General features: G+C 40.0%; 1 protein-coding gene across 2 annotated transcripts in view; it reads right to left on the minus strand.

Moving 5' to 3' along the window:
• The window catches only part of ZDHHC20 (zDHHC palmitoyltransferase 20), a 75,995-nt gene that overhangs the window by 11,831 nt on the left and 41,337 nt on the right, over positions 1-22,827 (minus strand). The window contains exons 3-9 of one of the 2 annotated variants that reach the window (XM_084631325.1): positions 21,444-21,538; positions 16,495-16,615; positions 14,837-14,906; positions 13,621-13,653; positions 11,419-11,539; positions 3,210-3,245; positions 1,286-1,418 (exon numbers count right to left, since the gene is read on the minus strand). In XM_084631325.1, coding sequence (XP_084487451.1) covers positions 1,286-1,418; positions 3,210-3,245; positions 11,419-11,539; positions 13,621-13,653; positions 14,837-14,906; positions 16,495-16,615; positions 21,444-21,538 — 609 coding nt within the window. The remainder of the gene's footprint in view (positions 1-1,285; positions 1,419-3,209; positions 3,246-11,418; positions 11,540-13,620; positions 13,654-14,836; positions 14,907-16,494; positions 16,616-21,443; positions 21,539-22,827) is intronic. The other variant, XM_084631326.1, reaches the window with a different exon arrangement.

Raw genomic sequence — 22,827 nt, forward strand, 5'->3', positions numbered from 1 at the left:
AACAATTTTTCTTCATTACTATGATTACTGTAGGCAACAGGAAAATACATGACATTCAGACAGTGAGTTTAGTGAAACTAATATCAACAATGCCTTAAAATGCATTACAGAAAAACACTGATGTCAAGTTTTAGCAATTAAAAATATGGCAAAGATCTAACAAGGTAACTGACATAACAGCAATGAAGGGTAAAATTTTAAATTTGATATGGGACATGCTTTCATAACATGTCTATTTTATTGTATTTTATTTACATTTGACAGTAAAAAGAATACAAATACAAAATCTGAGACCCTGACAATAATTAGTCTTATAATAACTACCCTGCAGCATTAAAACTAATCTACAAATAAATTAACCACTAGGCAGTTAGTACCAATCTTAGAGCACCAGTGTTGCATACTCCCAGCAAGATGCTGTTTGATAAGGGAGTTGCTGCATTCTGTACCAGCTTCAATCTCCAAATAGTTTTAAAGTATAACCCCATGTACAGCGCATTGCAATAGTCTAATCTTGATGTGAGAAGGCCTGTCTAACAGAAGCAAAGTCAACAATCAGAAGGAAAGGCTGCAACTAGAGCTGAGTGAATAATCTGATTGATAAAAAAAAAATCTGAAAAAATCACTGAAAAAAAATCAATAGGACTTGGGCTCCAAAAATCACATAAGCACTTTTGAAGATGTTATCCAAGTGCTTTAACTTGAACACATGGTAGAAAAAAACACTCATTGTACTGACCAGCAAGACTCAGTTTACAGCAGGCAAGGGAAGCATCATTATGTTTGTCAGGAAATATTTGTCAGTATTTCCATTTTTCCATATTACTTTGAGTGTTTTACAAAAACAGTTTTCTAGTAGCAAGGTCCCTTCTTTTCTTCCCTATCTACCTCATAAGATTTCTGGGGCATGGATTGTGTCTTTCTATATCTACGTACACCACCTAGCTCAATGGGGCCATGATCTCAGTTGGAGCCCTGGGGTGCTACTGTAATACAAATGATTTGTACTGTGGTAATCTATGGGTTCCAATCAGGGATTAGGGACCTATTATGCTAGCTTATGACATCCATCGTGCACCCACACCTTTGGTTCCAGACAGATAACTCTTTACACTCAATTATCTCACAACAGAACCTTTCAATTAAATACTTCCACTGAAAATGTTCCACCCTCTGCAGGATTTTAGAATTTCCCTTAAACATTATGCCACTTCCTGCAGACCTCATGCTCACATCAGTATCAGTTTTCTGGCCAAAAGGCAACTACATATTCCAATTAACTGACCTATTGTTGATCTGTTTTTGCTGACTAGCCAGCAGTGGTAGCTGAAAAGTGACAGTATGCTGATGAAGAACATGGCAGCCACAAAGAAAAGGAAAAGTACATGGAATTTTGCATGTGAGTCTGGCAGATCATTCTGGGGGGAGAAAAAAATGAAGATTAATATTAACCCTTTTAAGCAAATAATCCAGCATCCTCACTAAACATTCTACTTTACAGTTATTTCCCCCCCGAAGCTTTTTCCCCTTAACTTTGCATAATATGCAGCATCACTATTAAGCCTCTCTTCCATATTATCTGAAGCTGGTTCAGAGCAGTGGATCACAGTGATTAGCCTGATGGTAACCCCATTCTGTCTGAATTTTACCTACTGTTCCTTGTAAACACCAACATAACTGGAAGTGAGCAGTATTTGCTTTGTACATTTGATAGCACTTTTGGTATAATCTCTTTCATGTTAGGGTGGTTCTTCCAGACAGCAACAGGGGAGGGAAAATTGTTTTTAGAAACAGGAAAATTTGGACTGTGAAACCATAAGAATCCCAGAGAGGGACTCGGAGAAGGAAGGTGCTTAAACTACTTTTAATTTAAAAACTGACTAGATTTTAAGTTGACAGTGTCCCTGTTAATATGCCCCAAAACTGGCAGAAAAAGTAGAGAGGAACTGGACTAGTTACACAATGTCTAGTCTAAAATATTTTTAAATGTTGGAAACATTAGGGGCTAAATCCACAAAGGGATTTAGGTGCCTAAGTCCAAAGTTTAGATCCTCAAACCCTTTGCTCAGCAGCCGCTTAACCCTGAAAGTGCTTAAATTCCCTAGGTGCCTAAATTTCTGCCAGTGGGCATGTGCAAAGTTGTGCAAGTCCTGAGTTGCTCAATGCCTAAGCCCCAGCGGGATCTTCAAACTGGGCATTCCAATACCTAGGTTACCTATAGCACCCACATCCTGGGTGTTCTCAAAGGTCACCTAAGAGCACACTTACTGGATTGGGCCCTGCACAAAACAGAGGAGGAGGACTTGCTAATGCCCGTGGCTCCCCCCAGTAAGCCAGTGGTCAGGGCATTCACCTGGGAGGTGGGAGACCTGGGCTCTAGTTCAAAAGGAATGATTTTGGGGAAGTTCTATGGCCTGTGTTATACAGGTGGTCAGACTAGATGATCACAAAGGTCTTTTCTGACCTTGGAATCTATGAGGTTCATAGTCAAGAATGTCAAAGTGAGAGAGCTGCATAAGCCCCACCCCTCTCCTCCAATTCCTACTGGCTAACTTAGATAGCAGGGCTAAGTCCCCTTGGTTGATCTAGGCCTAGTTGCTTGAGTTAGACCATCTTAAAACACAGCCAGCACTTACACAGCAAATCACAACAGGCCTGCACCCATAGCAAAATTATAGAGATCACGCTTTTATGTAGATCAGCTTTTCTTGAACTACAATTTCAGTACGTCAGGTACAAAACATGATTTTAAAAAACAAACACAAATATTAGGCATTCACTTTCTTCCTTATCTATTTTTAGGCTTTGCTGTATACTTTTGCAATAGGCCAATGGGTTTTTGAAACAATAAATGGTTTAATTACATAAGCTCAAAAACTCAATACTTTTAAGAAGTTGACCTTTAACAGCATTTGGAAATTAGAATATCTATTTTTATCCAAAGGTGTGGTTGGTATTATTGCCATTTAATTTTCCATTAGCCCATCCAGCACATACTTATCTGATGTTGATTTCTTTTCTAGGTTATCTGCCATACATTTCAATTAAATCAAACACACAAACACTCTATACCACCTGTCTTATACGGAGAAAGGATTACATGTTTTTTTCCATTAGGTAACAATGTAAACAGCTATCACAAATGAATGGATTAGAAAAAACACAGTAGGAACAATTTCTATATTAATCACATCAACACAGGATTTTACCTTTGGACAATTCTCAGCAGATTTCCTGCGGCAAAGCTTTGCGCAAACAAAGACAATTTATTATATACCAGTATTATTTCAAGACAAATGTTAGAAAACAGCACACGCTTTGTTTGAAAAAGCAATGGTTAGTGTGCACATGTATTCTAAAACATGCAAAGTTCTAATGCCCATTAGAAGTCTTATCTTTCATTCACAAAGAAAATTGGAGCAAAATGCGCAGGAACAGATTGCCAACTCTTTTCTGAAAGCCTAAAGTGCTCTGTTGGTGTGTGTAACTGGCAACATTTATACCATGTATAGGGTGCTTTCAACATGTTTTTTCAGCTTTCCCAATACAGTTGCATCAGGTGCTCTCTCAATCAGTAGTTTTCATCTAGCAGTCTTTTAATTTTGTAGCTGAGGTTTAAAAAACATTGAATATGAACAGAATATTCAGGAGTCAGGAAAATAACTCAAGCTCAGCATACCTCAGAGGTGCAAAACAAATGCTGTACAGTTTAGTGACTACACATCTATCTGCATTTCCAATATACTCATTACCACAGAGTGGAGTTGTCAATCAGGGGGTTGTAAATATGAAGACGGAAAAATTTTCCACTCAAAGATGATGTTTGTTTTTCATTTGTGCTGGGGAAGTAAAGCATTTAAGAATAGGCTCTAAATGAGGCAGAATAAAATGGTTTCTCTCTCTCGTTTTCTCTAGTCATAGCTAAAAAAATAAAACTGCCCATACAAATGCACGTGTGATAATGTTCCCTCTCCCACAGTGTCCTTTTGCGTGAAGGCAAAAGGGTCTTACACGTTGATCTGGGATGCCTCCCACCAGTTAACGGAAAAACTCTAGGCTTCCCCTTCTGCAACAATAAAACCCTGTCTAAACTCGGATTTCAAGTGTGATGTTAGCACACGTTAACTATAATTTTAAAAGTCTAGCATGGGCAAGACACACTGCTTTAAACATATGTAAAGCTGATCAAACAAAAGCCTAAGCTTTAACTTGAACAGTTTAGCACGTTAAAGGCAGCGTCCCTTGTCTAACAAGACTTTTAAAATGTGTTAGTTAACATCACATCTTACATCCAAGTCTAGACAAGGCCTAAGATAGCAAGGTACCACTGCTCTCTCCACCAACACATCAAGGCTAGGCTCCTTGACCTCCCAACATCTTTACGTATGGCCATTTTAGTTATCGATAATTTCCATTTCTTAGGGCTCCCATTCTCTCCTTTCTTCAAGAGAACCAGCCATGTTTTGACCTCTTGACACCAGGGTCAGTGGAGGAGATACTCTAATTGCTTCTCTCTGTTGAGCTCCACACTGGGGTAGCCAAGCCTCTTTCCAACCCAAGATAGGCTGCCCTCTTTCTGGGGGACACAGCTTGAAGATTAAGAAATACAGATCCACAGAGTAAACAAGAAAGTTACAGAGGTGCTTTTTATTCCAGGAAGGCAGGATAGCCAAGGGTCTGTCATCAGAGTTTGCAGGCTAAGTAACAAGAGACAAATTCTCAAAAAACTGTAGAAGTATGAGAACTTCAAGGTAAGTCAGTTTTTTCCACTGTAAAAACACATTTTCAAGGACTGATAGCAATTATAATACAACTTTCATGAAAGACGGCACATATCCTCAGTGTGACAACTCTCTTTTTTTTTTTTTAATAAAACAATTTTTAAAAATCCACCTGGCTATTTTGGAATTATATTTCTGTGAAACAAAAGTAATTCTTGGAAAACAGTATTTTCTCAAAGCAAAATATTTAGTTTTCGAAATGAAATTTGATCAGGACGTGGTCAATACTGTGGTTAAATTGCTGCTGCTGTTCTGAACTTTAGGAAGTCTTTACCTAACAGGGGCAGAACTCATTCTGGTAAAGATATTTTTTGATGGTTCGCATAACAAAATAGCCAAGTAGATTAAAAAAAAAAAAGTTGTTTCCAACTCCTCCTCTCCTGTGACTTCTATTCACCTTCCCCATGGAAGATTTTCTGATCTCATTGTTTTCTTCATACTGCCCTCACTCCACACAGGCCCTCTCATGTATAGGGATTTTCTAAGCATCTAATAGCCTGAGGACTCAACTAAAATGAAGGGCCCTACTGGCTAGTAGCAATGCCCATGTGAGACTCTAAGCTTCCCCCCGCCAGTCTTCCTTTCCCTGCCTGCAGCTGTTGCAAAAGGAGATTTGGGATTTCTACTAAGATGTTGTCCTTAGACCTGCTCGAGGACTCCATTTTTGTAGTGTCCACATAATGGTATGCTTGGTAAGTATGAAGTTCCCATTCCCCACTGGCTGCTGGGAGAAAGAAATAGCTCTGTTCCCCAACTCTGGTCCCAGAGCCTACTGGCTGATGTGAGGGTGCTGCTGTCGCCCTTATCCTATCTATGTACCTATATATGGTCTCATCACTTTAAAATCTAAGAACCCCTGTACCAGGCTCTGTTTTTGAATCCATCTTCTGCCTTTGCGCAGAGCTTTCCCAAGATGCAGCAGAGTAAATTTCATCTGAAACTTGTCCATGTTGGGTCAGTGCTGTCTCAAAGGTCCCCAACAGGAACAGTGAAAACTAACAAGCCTGATCAATTTTCACTTTGCTTTGTGAGAGAGATATGAGCAGCAGCAGAAGCACTGAAGAGGACAGTCTGCAGACAGCACCACATCAGTTATACCTGGTTCATATCTGGAAGGTTTTTTTTTGTTCTGTTTTTTTAACAACTACTGAGACTAGAATATTTTACAGAAAACAAATCACGCATAGCAATCAAGTCTTAGATTCTGCAGAAGTTGATGGCATTCATCTAGAAAAGCTTCCTACTCACCACAGGCAAGTGAATTTTGCAAGCCATGCTGATGAAGGTGCCACCATCGCTCTACAGAAGTCTTATTAAAATGGTCTACTATTTTAATCTCATTATAATTTATTTTAGGTATATTAAATTAAGGAGTGTATAAGTGGCTTGAATATAGGTATAAAGTATAGTTTTACTCTGAAAAGTGATTGTAAGAAAAGCATTGAAAGAATTCAGGATTTTGTGTCTCAATGATTTCGATAACAAGTGTGTGCAAGTTTACAATTAAAAGATGTTTTTCCTACTGCAAGCACTTCATTTTGAAATTTGTGAAGATGGGTTCTTTCCACTCTTGAATATCAAAGTTCTGCATGCCAAATTAGACCCATTCTCATAATCAAAAAAGTTCTGTTGTTGATGTACTGAATCCTGCTCAATCTTTCCAAGTATGTTGGCTGTGCAGTGCTACCAGACATAAGAAGCATTAAAACATACCTGTTTTAATCACTAAAGCAAACAGATGTAATTGAATAATTGGCTAACCTAGTGAGGAGGGCTTTAAACTAGGTTCACTGGGGAAAGGAGACCAAAGCCCTGAGGTAAGTGGGGAAGCGGGATACCGGGAGGAAGCACAAGCAGGAGCCTGTGAGAGGGGAGGGCTCCTGCCTCATACTGAGAACAAGGGGCGATCAGCGGGTTATCTCAAGTGCCTATATACAAATGCACAAAGCCTGGGAAACAAGCAGGGAGAACTGGAGGTCCTGGCAAAGTCAGGGAATTATGATGTGACTGGAATAACAGAGACTTGGTGGGATAACTCACATGACTGGAGTACTGTCATGGATGGGTATAAACTGTTCAGGAAGGACAGAGAGGCCAGAAAAGGTGGGGGAGTTGCACTGTATGTAAGGGAGCAGTATGACTGCTCAGAGCTCAAGTATGAAACTGCAGAAAAACCTGAGAGTCTCTGGATTAAGTTTAGAAGCCTGAGCAACGAGGGTGATGTCGTGGTGGGATAGACCACCGGACCAGGGGGATGAGGTGGACGAGGCTTTCTTCCAGCAAGTCGCAGAAGCTACTAGATCGCACGCCCTGGTTCTCATGGGCGACTTCAATCATCCTGATATCTGCTGGGAGAGCAATACAGCGGTGCACAGACAATTCAGCAAGTTTTTGGAAACTGTAGGGGACAATTTCCTGGTGCAAGTGCTGGAGGAACCAACTGGGGCGGAGCTCTTCTTGACCTGCTGCTCACAAACCGGGAAGAATTGGTAGGGGAAGCAAAAGTGGATGGGAACCTGGGAGGCAGTGACCATGAGATGGTCGAGTTCAGGATCCTGACACAAGGAAGAAAGGAAAGCAGCAGAATACGGACCCTGGACTTCAGAAAAGCAGACTTTGACTCCCTCAGGGAACTGATGGGCAAGATCCCGTGGGAGAATAACATGAGGGGGAAAAGCGTCCAGGAGAGCTGGCTGTATTTTAAAGAATCCTTATTGAGGTTACAGGTACAAACCATCCTGATGTATAGAAAGAATAGTAAATATGGCAGGCAGCTTGGCTTAACAGCGAAATCCTTGCTGATCTTAAACACAAAAAAGAGGCTTACAAGAAGTGGAAGATTGGACAAATGACCAGGGATGAGTATATAAATATTGCTCGGGCATGTAGGAATGGAATCAGGAAGGCTAAATCACACCTGGAGTTGCAGCTAGCGAGGGTAAGAGTAACAAGAAGGGTTTCTTCAGGTATGTTGGCAATAAGAAGAAAGCCAAGGAAAGTGTGGGCCCCTCACTAAATGAGGAGGCAACCTAGTGACAGAGGATGTGGAAAAAGCTAACGTACTGAGGGAACTGGGATTGTTTAGTCTGCAGAAGAGAAGAATGAGGGGGGATTTGATAGCTGCTTTCAACTACCTGACAGGTGGTTCCAAAGAGGATGGTTCTAGACTATTCTCAGTGGTAGAAGAGGACAGGACAAGGAGTAATGGTCTCAAGTTGCAGTGGGGGAGGTTTAGGTTGGATATTAGGAAAAACTTTTTCACTAGGAGGGTGGTGAAACACCAGAATGCATTACCTAGGGAGGTGGTGGAATCCCCTTCCTTAGAAGTTTTTAAGGTCAGGCTTGACAAAGCCCTGGCTGGGATGATTTAATTGGGGATTGGTCCTGCTTTGGGCAGAGGGTTGGACTAGATGACCTCCTGAGGTCCATTCCAACCCTGATATTCTATGATTCTATGAGTGGAAAAAGGCTAATGTAGTGCCCATCTTTAAAAAAGGGAAGAAGGATGATCCTGGGAACTACAGGCCGGTCAGCCTCACCTCAGTCCCCGGAAAAATCATAGAGCAGGTCCTCAAGGAATCAATTCTGAAGCACTTGCATGAGAGGAAAGTGATCAGGAACAGTCAGCATGGATTCACCAAGGGAAAGTCATGCCTGACTAATCTAATTGCCTTCTATGATGAGATAACTGGTTCTGTGGATGAAGAGAAAGCAGTGGACGAATTATTCCTTGACTTTAGCCAAGCTTTTGACACTGTCTCCCACAGTATTCTTGTCAGCAAGTTAAAGAAGTATGGGCTGGATGGATGCACTACAAGGTGGGGTAGAAAGTTGGCTAGATTGTCGGGCTCAACGGGTAGTGATCAACGGCTCCATGTCTAGTTGGCAGCCGGTATCAAGTGGAGTGCCCCAAGGGTCAGTCCTGGGGCCGGTTTTGTTCAATATCTTCATTAATGATCTGGAGGATGGTGTGGATTGCACCCTCAGCAAGTTTGCGGATGACACTAAACTGGGAAGAGTGGTAGATACGCTGGAGGGTAGGGATAGGATACAGAAGGACCTAGACAAATTGGAGGATTGGGCCAAAAGAAATCTGATGAGGTTCAACAAGGACAAGTGCAGAGTCCTGCACTTAGGACGGAAGAATCCAATGCACCGCTACAGACTAGGGACCGAATGGCTAGGCAGCAGTTCTGCGGAAAAGGACCTAGGGGTGACAGTGGACGAGAAGCTGGATATGAGTCAGCAGTGTGCCCTTGTTGCCAAGAAGGCCAATGGCATTTTGGGATGTATAAGTAGGGGCACTGCCAGCAGATCGAGGGACTTGATCGTTCCCCTCTATTCGACATTGGTGAGGCCTCATCTGGAGTACTGTGTCCAGTTTTGGGCCCCACACTACAAGAAGGATGTGGATAAATTGGAGAGAGTCCAGCGAAGGGCAACAAAAATGATTAGGGGCCTGGAACACATGAGTTATGAGGAGAGGCTGAGGGAACTGGGATTGTTTAGTCTGCAGAAGAGAAGAATGAGGGGGGATTTGATAGCTGCTTTTAACTACCTGAAAGGTGGATCCAAAGACTATGGATCTAGACTATTCTCAGTGATAGCAGATGACAGGACAAGGAGTAATGGTCTCAAGTTGCAGTGGGGGAGGTTTAGGTTGGATATTAGGAAAAACTTTTTCACTAGGAGGGTGGTGAAACACCAGAATGCATTACCTAGGGAGGTGGTGGAATCCCCTTCCTTAGAAGTTTTTAAGGTCAGGCTTGACAAAGCCCTGGCTGGGATGATTTAGCTGGAATTGATCCTGCTCTGGGCAGGGGGTTGGACTAGATGGCCTCCAGAGGTCCCTTCCAACACTGTTATTCTATGATGCTATGAATATACAAATGAAGCAGTACTGCTGAGTAAGATAAGACCACTTTTTTTGGGTTTTTTTTTTAAAACAGTCAATCATCAGAAATGACGCATTCTTGCAGGGAATAGTGACGACTAACGATTACACAAGAAACTCTTAAGTTCCCTCTCTTCATTCAGAGAAGTCCACTCAACTATCGTGTCTGATGGGCCTTGGAAGAGATTTTCTGTAAATGGGTGGTATTAAATAATGCTCATTATGGCCTAATGTCCAAACACAAGACTTCCACTGTAATAAGACTTATGAAGTGAGGTGACAAAGCAAATCAGTTCTCTTTCCTGCATGTCTGCTCCCCCACTGATCTGTAAAATACAGAGGGCCACATCCACGTTGAGCCACATTCACAAACAAATTAAAGATGAAATAGAGCATATTCAATAAGATTGAATGTCAGAGTTAGATCATTACATTTTGAGAATTTTGCCAAGGCAATGTTTTAATAAGGAAATCAGTAACATGTCTGATTGAATACAATCATAGAGCCTGATCCTGCAAGGCACTGACACTCAATTCCCCCTCAGTTTTTTTGCTCTACACTGATGGGCCACAATGTAAAATCAATATATCATACTAAAACGTAGCATTTCGTAGAATTGTGTGTACAGCCTGGATGACTACTAACACCATTTATCTTTCCTAGACATCAAAAGAACAACTGTTTCAAGTGTAGCTACTCCGAACGTATTGTGTAGTCTTATACAAAGAAAGAGATCCCCGATATAGTTACATCTTTAGGCTTAAAAGCTGTCATCCTTACAGCTCTGAGGATAATTACTGTTTTGCACAGCTGCGCAGATGGCAACTTTTGTTTAAGAGGCAGTCACAAGCTTTAAAAGTTGCGAAGAGACTTTCACTGATGACAATTCTTCCAATCAATTATTTTTCAGTAGCATTAGCTGAATTCTGAAGGTAACTACATCTAGTCCTACGTATCAGGAAGGACAGTAGGCACAATGCAAGGCTTTAATATTAGGAGCGGGAATGAAATAGAAGATACTCTATCGAGTCTGGAATATGCACTTCTCTCTGGAAGAGAATTGGTATAAAATATAATGTATAAGGATGCTTCCACTGGTAAGGCTCTATTCAAATGAATTTGTGTAATAGAGTAAGTGCATATTATCCATTTGAACACTGAAAACAGTTGCAGTGAAAGTAAACAGTATTAACACTGTACATACTTTGCATAACTTCTTATGATGGCCATGTCTGGTCAGTAAATGCTACAAATCTCAAATTGAAATTTGCCATTATAAGCACTCAGTATTAAAACCAAACAAATTCACAATGAATAGGCAAATTTAGCTGTCTCTTCTGCTCACAGAATATCCACAAGTAGATTTCTATTTTCTTGAATTTGTTATTCAAATCTGACAATATTTTTCATCATTTGTTTTACTCTGTGGTTTGATTATAAGAAGCTAAGTATCCAACATACATATTTGAAAAATTGAGCTGTGCTGCTCAATTTTTGGCATCAGAGAAGTTGTACTTTATTGTTTTTTTAATTTCCACCCTCTCTACTCTCCCACAGTATTTGTCCAGCTCTACTCAATGTAGAACTTAATTCATTTAATTTTGAAAGGTTCTCTTGCTTCAGTCACCTCAAGTGATGCTGTTGTTGACGGTACTGATCCACAAAACAGACAAAAATGGAGACATGATGCTCTGATACAGATTTCAGTAATGCATGCAAATTTAACAAAAAGCAAAACTTACTGTCCAAAACTTTATGAAGTACTGCAAGACCGTAGCGGCAACAAACAGACAATACAATAAGGAGTATAATAAAAACAGGAGGAAGAATTTGTAGTTAGAAAATCCCACACAGTTATTCACCCTAAAAAAGAGAGAGAGAGAGAGAGAGAGAGATCACTTTGTTATAAAGATTAATCAAACTGTTTTTGTGGGGCACCACTGTATGTGCATGGTTTCAGCAGTCTGTCAATTGGGACAACGTTCCATCAATGAAAAAAAGTTAAGATTTAACATTTTAAAATCCCCATTTTAAAGAATATTCCCTTAAGACAGGTGATGTGGGCTCCTCTCATCACTCCTGCCACTGAAATAATTTTGCTGAACAAAGAGCAGCCTGATGACCAACACCATTTCTGGCCAGATTTCTTATATAAAAATATGAAGTCTTGCCAGACTTCAGGAGTTTGATCCACTGGGAGCCTTTCCATTGACTTCAATGGATGTCACGTTAGGCCCTAGAACATCTATTAACGTTTACCACAACTAGCAATATCCGTTGGGATGACATGTCATGTGTAGGGGAATAAAAACTGCATGATATTCAATAGGAACTACATGTCCAGGTTGCAATTCTACACCCTGCAATGAATCCTGCATGGCAAAAAAATAGCAATACAATAACTCCTTGGTTAACATTGTAGTTATGTTCCTGAAAAATGCTACTTTAAGCGAAATGATGTTAAGTGAATCCAATTTCCCCATAAGAATTAATGTAAGGGGGGGGGGTAGGTTCCAGGGAATTTTTTTTCACCAGACAAAAGACTATACATATATATATACACACATATATATACACACACACACACATATAATATACATACACACACACACTCACACTATAAGTTTTAAAACAAACAATTTAATACTGTACACAGCAATGATGATTGTGAAGCTTGGTTGAGGTAATGGAGTCAGAGGGTGGGATATTTCCCAGGGAATGCCTTACTGCTAAATGATGAACTAGCATTTAGCTGAGCCCTCAAGGGTTAACATGTTGTTAATGTAGCCTCACACTCTAAAATGCAGCACGAATGGAGGGAGGAGACACAAGAGTTGCATGGCAGTGGCTGCAAACATTCCATGCCGAAACTGAACGTGATGATGAACCCACGCTATCCCACTGGAGCGCACCACTCCCTCCACTTTCCAAAGTGCAGGGGGGTGCGTGCGTGCAAGAGAGACAGACAGACACACACCGTGTGTGTGTGTGTGTGTGTGTGTGTGTGTGTGAGAGAGAGACTTGCGCGTTGCCCCATTAAGTACGCTGACCCCACTCTAAGTACACTGTATTTTTAAGTAGATCAGCAAATTGAGACAGCAGCTGCTGACAGCAAGCTCCCTTCGTCCTGATCTGTCGTGTCCCCCCTCTGCTCTGTGGAGATGAGGTACAGGAGCGGGGGACACCCTGACATCAGCACCCCACTTCCCCTCCACAGCAAGCAAGAGGCTCCCGGGAGCAGCTCCAAGGCAGAGGGCAGGAGCAGCACACAGAGTGGGGGGAGGAACAGCTGAACTACCTGATAGTTGATAGTCTGCTGGGCAGCTGAGGCACAGGGAATTTAGGGGAGTTGATGTGGGGCTGCTGGCCCACTCTGGTTCCAAGCCCCCACCAGCTAGCTCCAACTGGTTGCTTTTCCTGCAAGCAGTGGACAAAGCAGACGGCTGCCAAGCAATGTTATAAGGGAGCACTGAACAATTTTAAACGAACGTGTTCTCTAATAGATCAGCGATGTATCCACGAAACAGCGTTAACTGGGGCAATGTAAAGTGAGCTGATCAACTTGATATCTGGGAGTGAATTCATTTAAGAAGTTGATTTTCACAATTTAGTAAAATAGATTCTTATCTCTTGACACATACAGTACTGAATTAAACACAATAAAGCAGCATCTCAGCCTCTCTCGTTTCTTTTAACTTGGTCAGTTCTGATGTGCATCTATATGTATGTACATATTTAGGTTTCTTAGACCTACAATTCTGGCTTGCAATATACACTGCAATAAGCTTAGGAAATATGCTGCTCTCATTTATAAATGTCTGAATCTGGAGAAATTCCACTAAAAATCAATGGATTTATTACATATTTACTTTGGTGTAAGAGAGTGCAGAATTTGATCAATTGTTTCAATATTATTTATATTCATTTAAAAAAACCAAACATACCAAGGACAATGATGGTCCATTTTTAGTACACATCTGAAAAAGAAAAAGTCCATTTCCAATTAATTAAAATAAAAAATAAAGTACAAAATACATTCACTTTCTAATTCAAATATTTGGTCTCAAACTTCCTAAAACTGTGAAACAACTTTTAATACCCATTACTTCTGCTTTTCAACCCCACCCCTTCAGGCAGAGGTCCCATTTCACAGCTCTCAGACCTTCTGCCCAGGGGAAATAGAAGATAGGACTCAAAAAAGCCCATTAATCAGAAAGAGGGGATATTATTGAACTGCACAAGGCACACTCTGTCTCCATAGACCATTAGGTGCTGTTTTCACTGTACACCAACTTACTTCAGCATTAGCATTTGAGGAAAAAATCCAACATTTAGAATTGATTTTAATAACTAGCATGCCGTACAGCTGCTGTGGAGAGTATGGGAAATATGGCAACCTGGCACTCAACTGAATCAAGCTGATCAAAATGCTGGATAGAAAAATAACTTTGGGATAGAGCAGAAGAAGATGGAAAAATATATAATCAATAGTTCCAATGGTCTATATTCCATTTTCTCCCAACTTTAGTATAGCATGGCTAAAGGGTAGTAATTCCAGACAGACACATGCATTCATCAGATTTCTTAATTAAATAGATCTCCCCAAGCTCAGTCACTGAAGTTTAATTAATAATTTTTTTCTCAATCTTAAGTGGCCTGTAAGAACAGATTTTGCAGGTGGAGCAGAATGAGTCTGGTGGATAACCTAATACCTCTGAAGTTATGAAGATCTGTAATGCTACTGTAGCTCTCCTGAAACAAAGTTGTTACTACCACAGCATGCTTGTGCCTGACAGCTAGGGAAGCAAGCTAGGTTTCATGCCCAGAAGTTTCTGTTGGCACATGTATCACACCCCAGACCCACTTCACTCTCCAGTACTGATCCTTCAGACTGAACATATTTTACAAAGCTAGAAGCACACTTAAAACCCTGCCCCACTCTCCATGGTGCAGAGGGCCCCATATGCAGTAGAACTGTTGCAGTTCCAGCAGAGGGAAAAGCAGAGATTTCCATGTCTTACATGAAGCCCAGGCTCTGTGGGCTGGGAGAGGGACAGAGATAGTAGATCTACCATTATGCAGTTCCACTGGCAAGCAATAAAAATAAGGCACAAGTATTCAAGATGAGAATTTAAACAACAGATCATCACAGCTACTTACAGGTCACATGCAGAACAGTGATGACAGCGGTCAGGCTTGATTAGTTGGCATCTATCACAATATCTGATTGCTATGTTCAAATTTTAAAAGTCAATCTGTTAAACAGGTCTTTGTAAAATTAAATTACATATACACAGAAGCTCCCTATGTTCAAGAGACTGTCTCAAGGACATCTCCCCTCCCACTTCCATTCTGAATCGCATAAGATTGCTGTGGCAACTACAACAATTGCTTACAGAAAAATGTAACATGAAAGTATTTAGTGTAGCAGTATCTGTTTCTGTTGTAGTAAATGCTTTTTCAACTCTTCCTCTTCATTTAATCTGTTCCTCAGTCTCCCCTCCCCTGATCCTCCAAGCACATGCTTCCCTGCCACTTGGTTTCCTTTTCTTCTGGATATGCTACCTAGACACTGGGTCCTTTTCTCCCCATGTGCCTTTTGACATACTCCCCAATGGCCTTAGTCCTCTTCTCCTAGTCCTTGAGGGTCGCTCATATTTCTCTCCTATTCTGCTGAAGTAGTATCTAGCAGATGCAGTTAGGCTGGCTCCAACTCCTTCTCAGCAGTTGCTTTTAACAGGCCTCCAGACTCTTCTTGATAAAAAGATGGCAGACCTGTAGAGGCAGCTATAAAGAAGGAGAAAAGCCACCACCACCAGGCAGCTCTGTGCTGACAACCAGCAAGTGCCCCACAAACCACCAATGGTCCAGGAACCCTAGTTTGGGAATCACTTAAGTACAAAACGAATTTACTCAGGATAACCATTAACAAATCTCATGACTTACTATTAAGTGATAAGAGAGACAAGGTGGGTGAGGAATATCTTTTATTGGACCAACTTCTATTGGTAGGAGACACAATGGAAGTTGATCCAATAAAAGATATTACCTCACTCACATTAGTCTCTCTAATATCCTGGGACTGACATGGCTACAACAACACTGCATATTAAATAGTATAACATCTGTGACTTCTGTTAAAAAGGACCACAGGTCTTGGGAGTAATCAATAATACCACTAGTTTTAGAGTAGTAACACAGTTACAGAAATCTAGCTATACTGTATTTAGGCATCAGAGAGATCATTTAACGGTCTCTCATGATATTTTCAGAGAAATTACAATAGTGTTACTTAAAAATAGTGACGGTAAAGACAGAAGTAGATGAAGGATCATAAACATACTGATTAAACAGCTCTGTCCTGAGTTATAGCTGATATTGGAAGAAGAATTTACTTGTCATTTTAGCTTCCATATCCTCAATTCTGACACTGTAGTGGAAGTAAATTCAAGCCTTAAATGTTCATACTTAGAGGACTGAAGCAATAATTGGGATTAAATAGAAATGCATATTAAAAACTCAGCCTTTCACCTCTGTTCCTTTAGTCTATTTAAGATTATTATAAGCAGAGTGCACAATAAATATTTTCACACTGAATTTATTTTGCAAAACATGATCTTTTTGAGAAAACGGTTCTATTTATTGGCTGCTTGTAGAGATCCACAGACAAAAAAGAACTCTGGCATCTCATGGGGAAATATGAAGTCATGGGCTTTTGCAGTATTTGTTTAGCAGACTGTTCACACAGCAACATCAAAATAAATCTCATGAATTAGACTAGCAGCTTTTGGACAACTGGACTCATCTGCATGCCTCACCCCTTGATGCTGTTGTGGTATAGATAGGCAAGTCTTTAGCAGCTCTTCTCAAAATGTCCTGCTGGGATTCTGGTCTCTCTTCTCTTTCATATTGTTCTTTATCAGATTTTGATAAGCAGAACTGCAAGAAGGGGACAAAAGAATAGTTTTTAAATGCATGGCCCAATCAAGGTTTACGTTAAGAGATAACGGTTTGAATACCCCTAAAGAAGCAGCAATATCTGCCTAACATCTTACCAAACACAGGAGAAAAAAATAGAAAATGATAGGAGGTACAGCAAGAATTGTCCCCCACACATTCTGAAATTACATGATTGATCCTTTGTAACTAAACTTTAAAATGCTAAATTTAAAGGAACTGTCTTTGTCCTAGTTCCCACCACTCGATTTCCCTTTGCTATACAAGATTACACAATGAAGGTTTGTACTCAGTGGAGTTTTATGACAGTGCAAACTTCCCTTGAAACCAAGGGTGTAAACCCTGTCCCAGTGGTGCTTGGGGATCCCATGAGTTCAGAGGGCTCTACAATATCCATTCTTGCCACAGGGAGAAGAGTCAGGCTCTATGGCTGCCACTTCCTATCTCTGGTGGGCCTGCAGACAGAGCAGGTCCAGAAGGAACAGGGAAAACTTTCTTGAAGTGGAGAATAAGTAACTTCTCACTGTCACAGATCACCAGCTGAAGGGATACGGCTGGTAACTTTAATAAGACCATCGCGATGGTCTCAGCCTCCATTAGCTATATTGACAGAGCTAGTCACATCAGTGAAAGATAGTTCTTGGGCGGGGGGACAAGGGGGGAGTTACCTACTTCTATAAGGCATGAGAAGAACCATACTTAAGGCTCACCAGTTAGAAGCTTTGCCAGAATAACCTGGAGAGCTTGTATGCTCCTGCGACACTCATGGTTTACTATTCACTAAAATTCATCCCCCCCCCGCACGTCCATGAGGCCCAAGGCAGTCACAAGCTTCTCTAGCAGAGGGCTTGGCACAGAACTTATTGTTTCCCTAGGGAGCTCTAGGTTCTGAACGGGGTGAATCTTTTAAACTCTGAGCTCCCAGCAGGAATCACTGAAAATGCCCTTTCCAGTGAGGAAAAGATGCAAACTGGATTAAGGGGGTATCATTTTAACCATGTTGTACTTCTTGATTAGTTCATGTGGGTTTTCCTTGGGCCCTGTAATGTCCCCTTCTTTTGGAATTCAGAGTCTAAGTGGTTGGGGAGGGAGTAATAATAGGGACAAATGGAAGACATGGTACCTCTCCTACTACAGGGAGAGTATGAGAGACTGCTGTTGCCTCCCCATATTACTTCCTAAATCCAGAAGGCTGAAGATTCAACCCACGTCCCACAGTAGTCAGGCAAGATTCCACTGCTGTATGCAGTATTGCCAACTCCAATTTTTTAAAAGTCATAAAATGACAAGTTTCCAAAAATTATGAAATTGGTTTCAAATCATGAATTTTAAAAAAGAATAAATATATCTTGTATTCTTTTTATTTGCCTTCAATGTTTTGAGGCATCAGCGTGCACTTGGGTCATATTTTCAAGCTTTTCTTCACAACCATGAGGGCTAGAAACGTACTTTTTAAAAAATAAAAAAAGTTTTAAAAAAACTCACATAATTATTTGCCTACGGAAGATGGGGCTTTAAGTAAAATATCAAATATTGTGAGAGTTGGCAACACTGTATAAGTATGAGGAGTACCGTAGTACACATTTGCTACTGCCTCTCAGGAGGCCTTGTCAAGCGGAGACTGCTGCTAGGAGTCTGCTTGGTGTCTTCAACCCTGGGCGAGAGAAGTGGGCAATTAACTAAGAGAGTAAAACTAGCCTTAAAACACTACTTAACAGACAGCTAAACAAGCTATCCAAGTAATGCATAGACAAAACCCTAAACCTCTAAAATCGTGTAGTTTTAATTTTTTTTTAAAGTTGTCCTGTAACCATAACAAATTGGCTAACAAACATTCAATTTCCCAGAATAGTTATGTTTACATTATTATGTCTATTGAATATTAATAGGGTCACAAGACTACCCTCTCTTTGGGCAACAAATGCAAATGTTCAAAGGGATAAAAATTACAGATCAACAAAATAATTGTGACAAAGTTCCAGCAGCTCTTAATGTAAACAGATCTATAGACTTAATATCAAAACTACAATTAAAGTTATCCCTCTATTTTCAGTAACTTTGTTTCCTTCCTCTCTTTCTGGGATCTCACATAATGTTGTTTGTTCTTCCTTATTATAAAATGTGCAGGGATTACACTTGAACAATAAACAGGTGTGTAATCTTTTTTTAGTATAGTAGTAAAATCACAGGATGCCACTCATTTTACAAGAATGGGTACTTAAAATGAGAAGATTACGTGAAAATATATATATTTATGTTTTAAAAGAATTGGAAAAAATTAAGTTGGAACAGCTTAAGAGACAATACTATATTCTTCCTTGGTGCCTGAATGGAGATGACAGACAGAGACTGTGGGAGAAGAGTGCTCTAAGGAGGAACATGGCTTTTGGATAAGCTCATATGTAGACATTTTCCAATTCAGACCTGATTTTAAACAGTTAAAATGGGCACTCTCTTTTTAACAGTCTGCTGTAAATTCAAACTCTGTCACTCACTGAAAGTTGAAGCCTTGTTGCAGCTTTTATTACAGTTAGTTATAAACAGATGTTGGCAGACAGAAGAATCCAGGCAAGCACAAAAATAATTATAAAATACACTGATGCTTAAGCTAAGTTCATGTGGCTCTACAAATCTTGGAGCAACTGATTGGTTGAGATAATTCATCTGCCAAGTGTTTTGTCATTATCACACAGAACTGGCTCCAATTAAACCAGTCATATGATTTGAAGGCCAGCCTCCGCAGTGAATTTACAACTTAAAATATTCAGTACTACTTCCTTTGCTCAGCTAACCAGCAGAACTCTCTCTTCAGCTTCCTCTCCTACCCTACTGTAAATTTCTGTGACACATTATAGATACATATTATAGAACCACATGTCTGCTTTTCCATTGCAAGTATGTTTTCAGCTGTACAAATTTGCTTTGCGCTAAATGTTGGCTTTGAGAGTCACCCCTGCCAAAAATAGAATAAAAAATTTTCTGTTTAGCCAGTATTAAAGTTACTGGAAATAGAGGGACAACTTTCATTGTAGTTTTGATATTAAGTCTACTGATCATTTGACTTACGGGAAAAAAATAAAAGCCAGCAGGTTAATCCACCTAATAGATTCCTTGGAGAGATAATTATATTACAATTACCTCTGTCAATAGAGCTAGCACTTTTTATGTCAGTGTGTAGAGATTTATTTCTATACCAATTTAACAGTGCTCATCACGCCTTGAGCTTCTAAACAGACTTATCACTGAGCATTACAGTCCTCTTAAAGTTATGAATATTTATTGTAACCTATCCTTATCCAAAGAAACGTCACTAAGAGGGTTCAAATAAGGGTGTATAATGAAAATACATACAGATTGAGTCACTGAGCTTGTTGTATCTTAACTTATATTTTGTTTTGGCAGAACTGAATTTTTATTCTTTTATAATTTTGACAGATAATATTGATGCTTATTTTTAAACATTTTTCAATTTTTATTGATGTAAATTTTCACAGTTGCACAAAATTATGGGTTTTAAACATTTTTCTTTTTTTAATCAATTTAAATTTTCACAGTTGTGGGAAATTAGGGGCGGTGTCAGACAGTAATTAATGATACACTGATAGAGAGGTTGGTGGGTGGCCTACTGGTTAGTGCATCTGACATATAATCCCTTGTCTCTTTGTTGGGGGAGTGGAGTACCAGTGCCTGGTTCCTGACCCCAGGTCAAGAGTGTTGTGGCCTTTCCCCTCCGTCTGGGCCTTTTCTCTTAAGTGGGCCATAGTAGGGGGACCTGGTCCCTCCCTCTTCACCGGGTCCCAGCCCAGAGCCCTTTGGGAAGTAACATCGGAGGTTCTTCCCTGTAGAGAACCAAAATCTGCTGCCTTGGGCTAGTGCTTCTTCACTTTGGGGCATGGCCCTACCAGTCCAAACAGTCAATAGCTTCACAAAGTCCAAATGAGCTGGGCCCTGCAAGACCTGCTGGTTCTCCAAGTGGGTGGTGGTTGGAGAAGGTACTGCCTGGGGGCCTTACCCGCTCTATGATCCCCATTCAAGGCTCCACCTTTTGTCTGGCTTTCCGGAGAAGGATTATTCTTTCCTGCAACCCATCCAAACCTTGCCTGGGCTTCTGAGCTCCTTTTAACCCACTCCTCAACATTGCAAATGCTCAGCAGGCCTATAGGGATGGGGCTGCCTGCGCCCAGTATAGCCTTTTAACCCCTTCGGGCCCAGTGTGGGGCTATATACCCCATCGTACAGGCATTGGGATTCAAAAAGTTAAAGCTTTATAACCAAATTGCCAATGTCCCGAGTCAAAATACACAAAGTAAATATCATTCAATCAATCTTAAGTTCTCAAGTAGCATTTTTCTTCCTTTTCCTGTTTGTAAATTTTGATTAATCGATAGAAATAGTTTTAGTCAGATTGTGTGTGTACGGTGAAATCAACGTTTACCAACATTTACCCATAAAAATGAATCCTTCCAAGCCTACCTATATTTTATTTATTCTAAATACCAAGATGAAGGTATTGCTTAGCAAAACACTGTAGTGTCATATATACTCGCATACCTTATTACTTGAACATATACACCTGAATGTCGAACTTGTGACCACTTAGAAACAAGCATTCAATCTGAAAAAATGTCATTAGGTTACAATGATTTTAAAAGTAATTTAATTATTTACATTCATGATATGGCAGCATGCTATTTATTTCAGTTAATGGGAACAGAGAAGATGAATTACACTGTACTTTAAACAAGTATCACTGCTGAAAACAGTTCAGTGGTATACATAAGTGTTGGCAATTTTCTATCATTAAATTTACCTCATCGCAGGGGGAAGCAGGAGATGTAAAAATTGTCTTCCAATAGGACCATACAAACATGGCAAATGACAGATGAAAAACCACAAGGTAGACTACTGCAATAAAAATAAATACAATAAGATTTCAGTGAGTATAGCTGAAAAGACCTAGAACTACAACATAAAGATGCAATGGTTTTGGGTGTAGATAAGTTATTTCTCTCTGCAAGCCAGTAAGATAAATTGCACTGAAACCCACTGGATAACTAGGAATACTAGCACATCTGAGTGGGCTTAGCTCTATAAAGAAATCATCTAAATCCACTTGATAGCCCACCAGATATGATGAATACCACTTCATCCTCAGAATGAATCATTTAATAGGCTACTAAAATAATGCTGATCAAAATCTTCATCATGAAGCAATTTCCCCACTTATACTCCCACTTTTTTAAACTGAATGAGTCTCACCATGAGGGCAACAACCCACAACTTTAGAAACATACCTTCATTCCCACGTACCCACCCTCAGGAAAATTAAAATAAAGTGTCTGATGTCTGGAATAGGAAAATAAAAAAGCTGGAAGTATACATTTAAATTCTCTTGACAGACAGGCCACAGTATATTCCAGTTGGTTCGAGTACTAAATTCAGCCTATGTAAAGTATAATATATTGTTAGCAAATAAAGTAGATGATACCGGAACACTGAAAACACTCAGGTTAATGTAAAATTTGGGTTATGCAATAGATATATCTTATAAAGTCTAAGCATTGCACTAAAAATGTTACATGCTAATATCATAACTATATTTTATTACTACTAGGTGTTGAAAATGGGTTGTAAATAATATTAAAATGTAAATGTACCTGTACTGTAATTCAAATAAGGTAAACATTAATCACATTTGGATTTTGCTGTAGTATTTAATATACTAGGCTCCCATTCTGATTCCATGTTGGAAAAGCTACTCTTTATACTTATAATAAAGAGCTGGTGACTAGATAATGGGAATTCTTGATCTAACATCTTATTTCTATATGAACATTTGTGATAGTGAGAACTTCTGCCTTAATATACCGCAGGGCGATATCAAAATCATTTAACGGAAGATATCATCTCTAGCATTTTGGTAAGAGGGGAAGGAAACCAAAAAGCAGTTGGCCACTGATCTGTAGTACAAAGCAGACACACATATAGACAAAAGCCATCCTTGGTAGGAATGAACTCAGAGATTTATAACTGGATTCATGGTGCTGGAAAAAGAAAATCCATTGGGTGATTTGAAGCCATCACAGGAGATCGAGCCCGTGCTTAAAATGGCATGATGAATACAGCAACACAATTTATGGTGCTTGGGTTAATGCTGGTGGCCAGGGCTGAACAAAGTCATGATAGTCAAGACT

The sequence above is a fragment of the Lepidochelys olivacea genome, assembly GCF_965140295.1.
Source record: "Lepidochelys olivacea isolate rLepOli2 genome assembly, chromosome: 1".
Classification (NCBI taxonomy): Eukaryota; Metazoa; Chordata; order Testudines; family Cheloniidae; genus Lepidochelys; species Lepidochelys olivacea.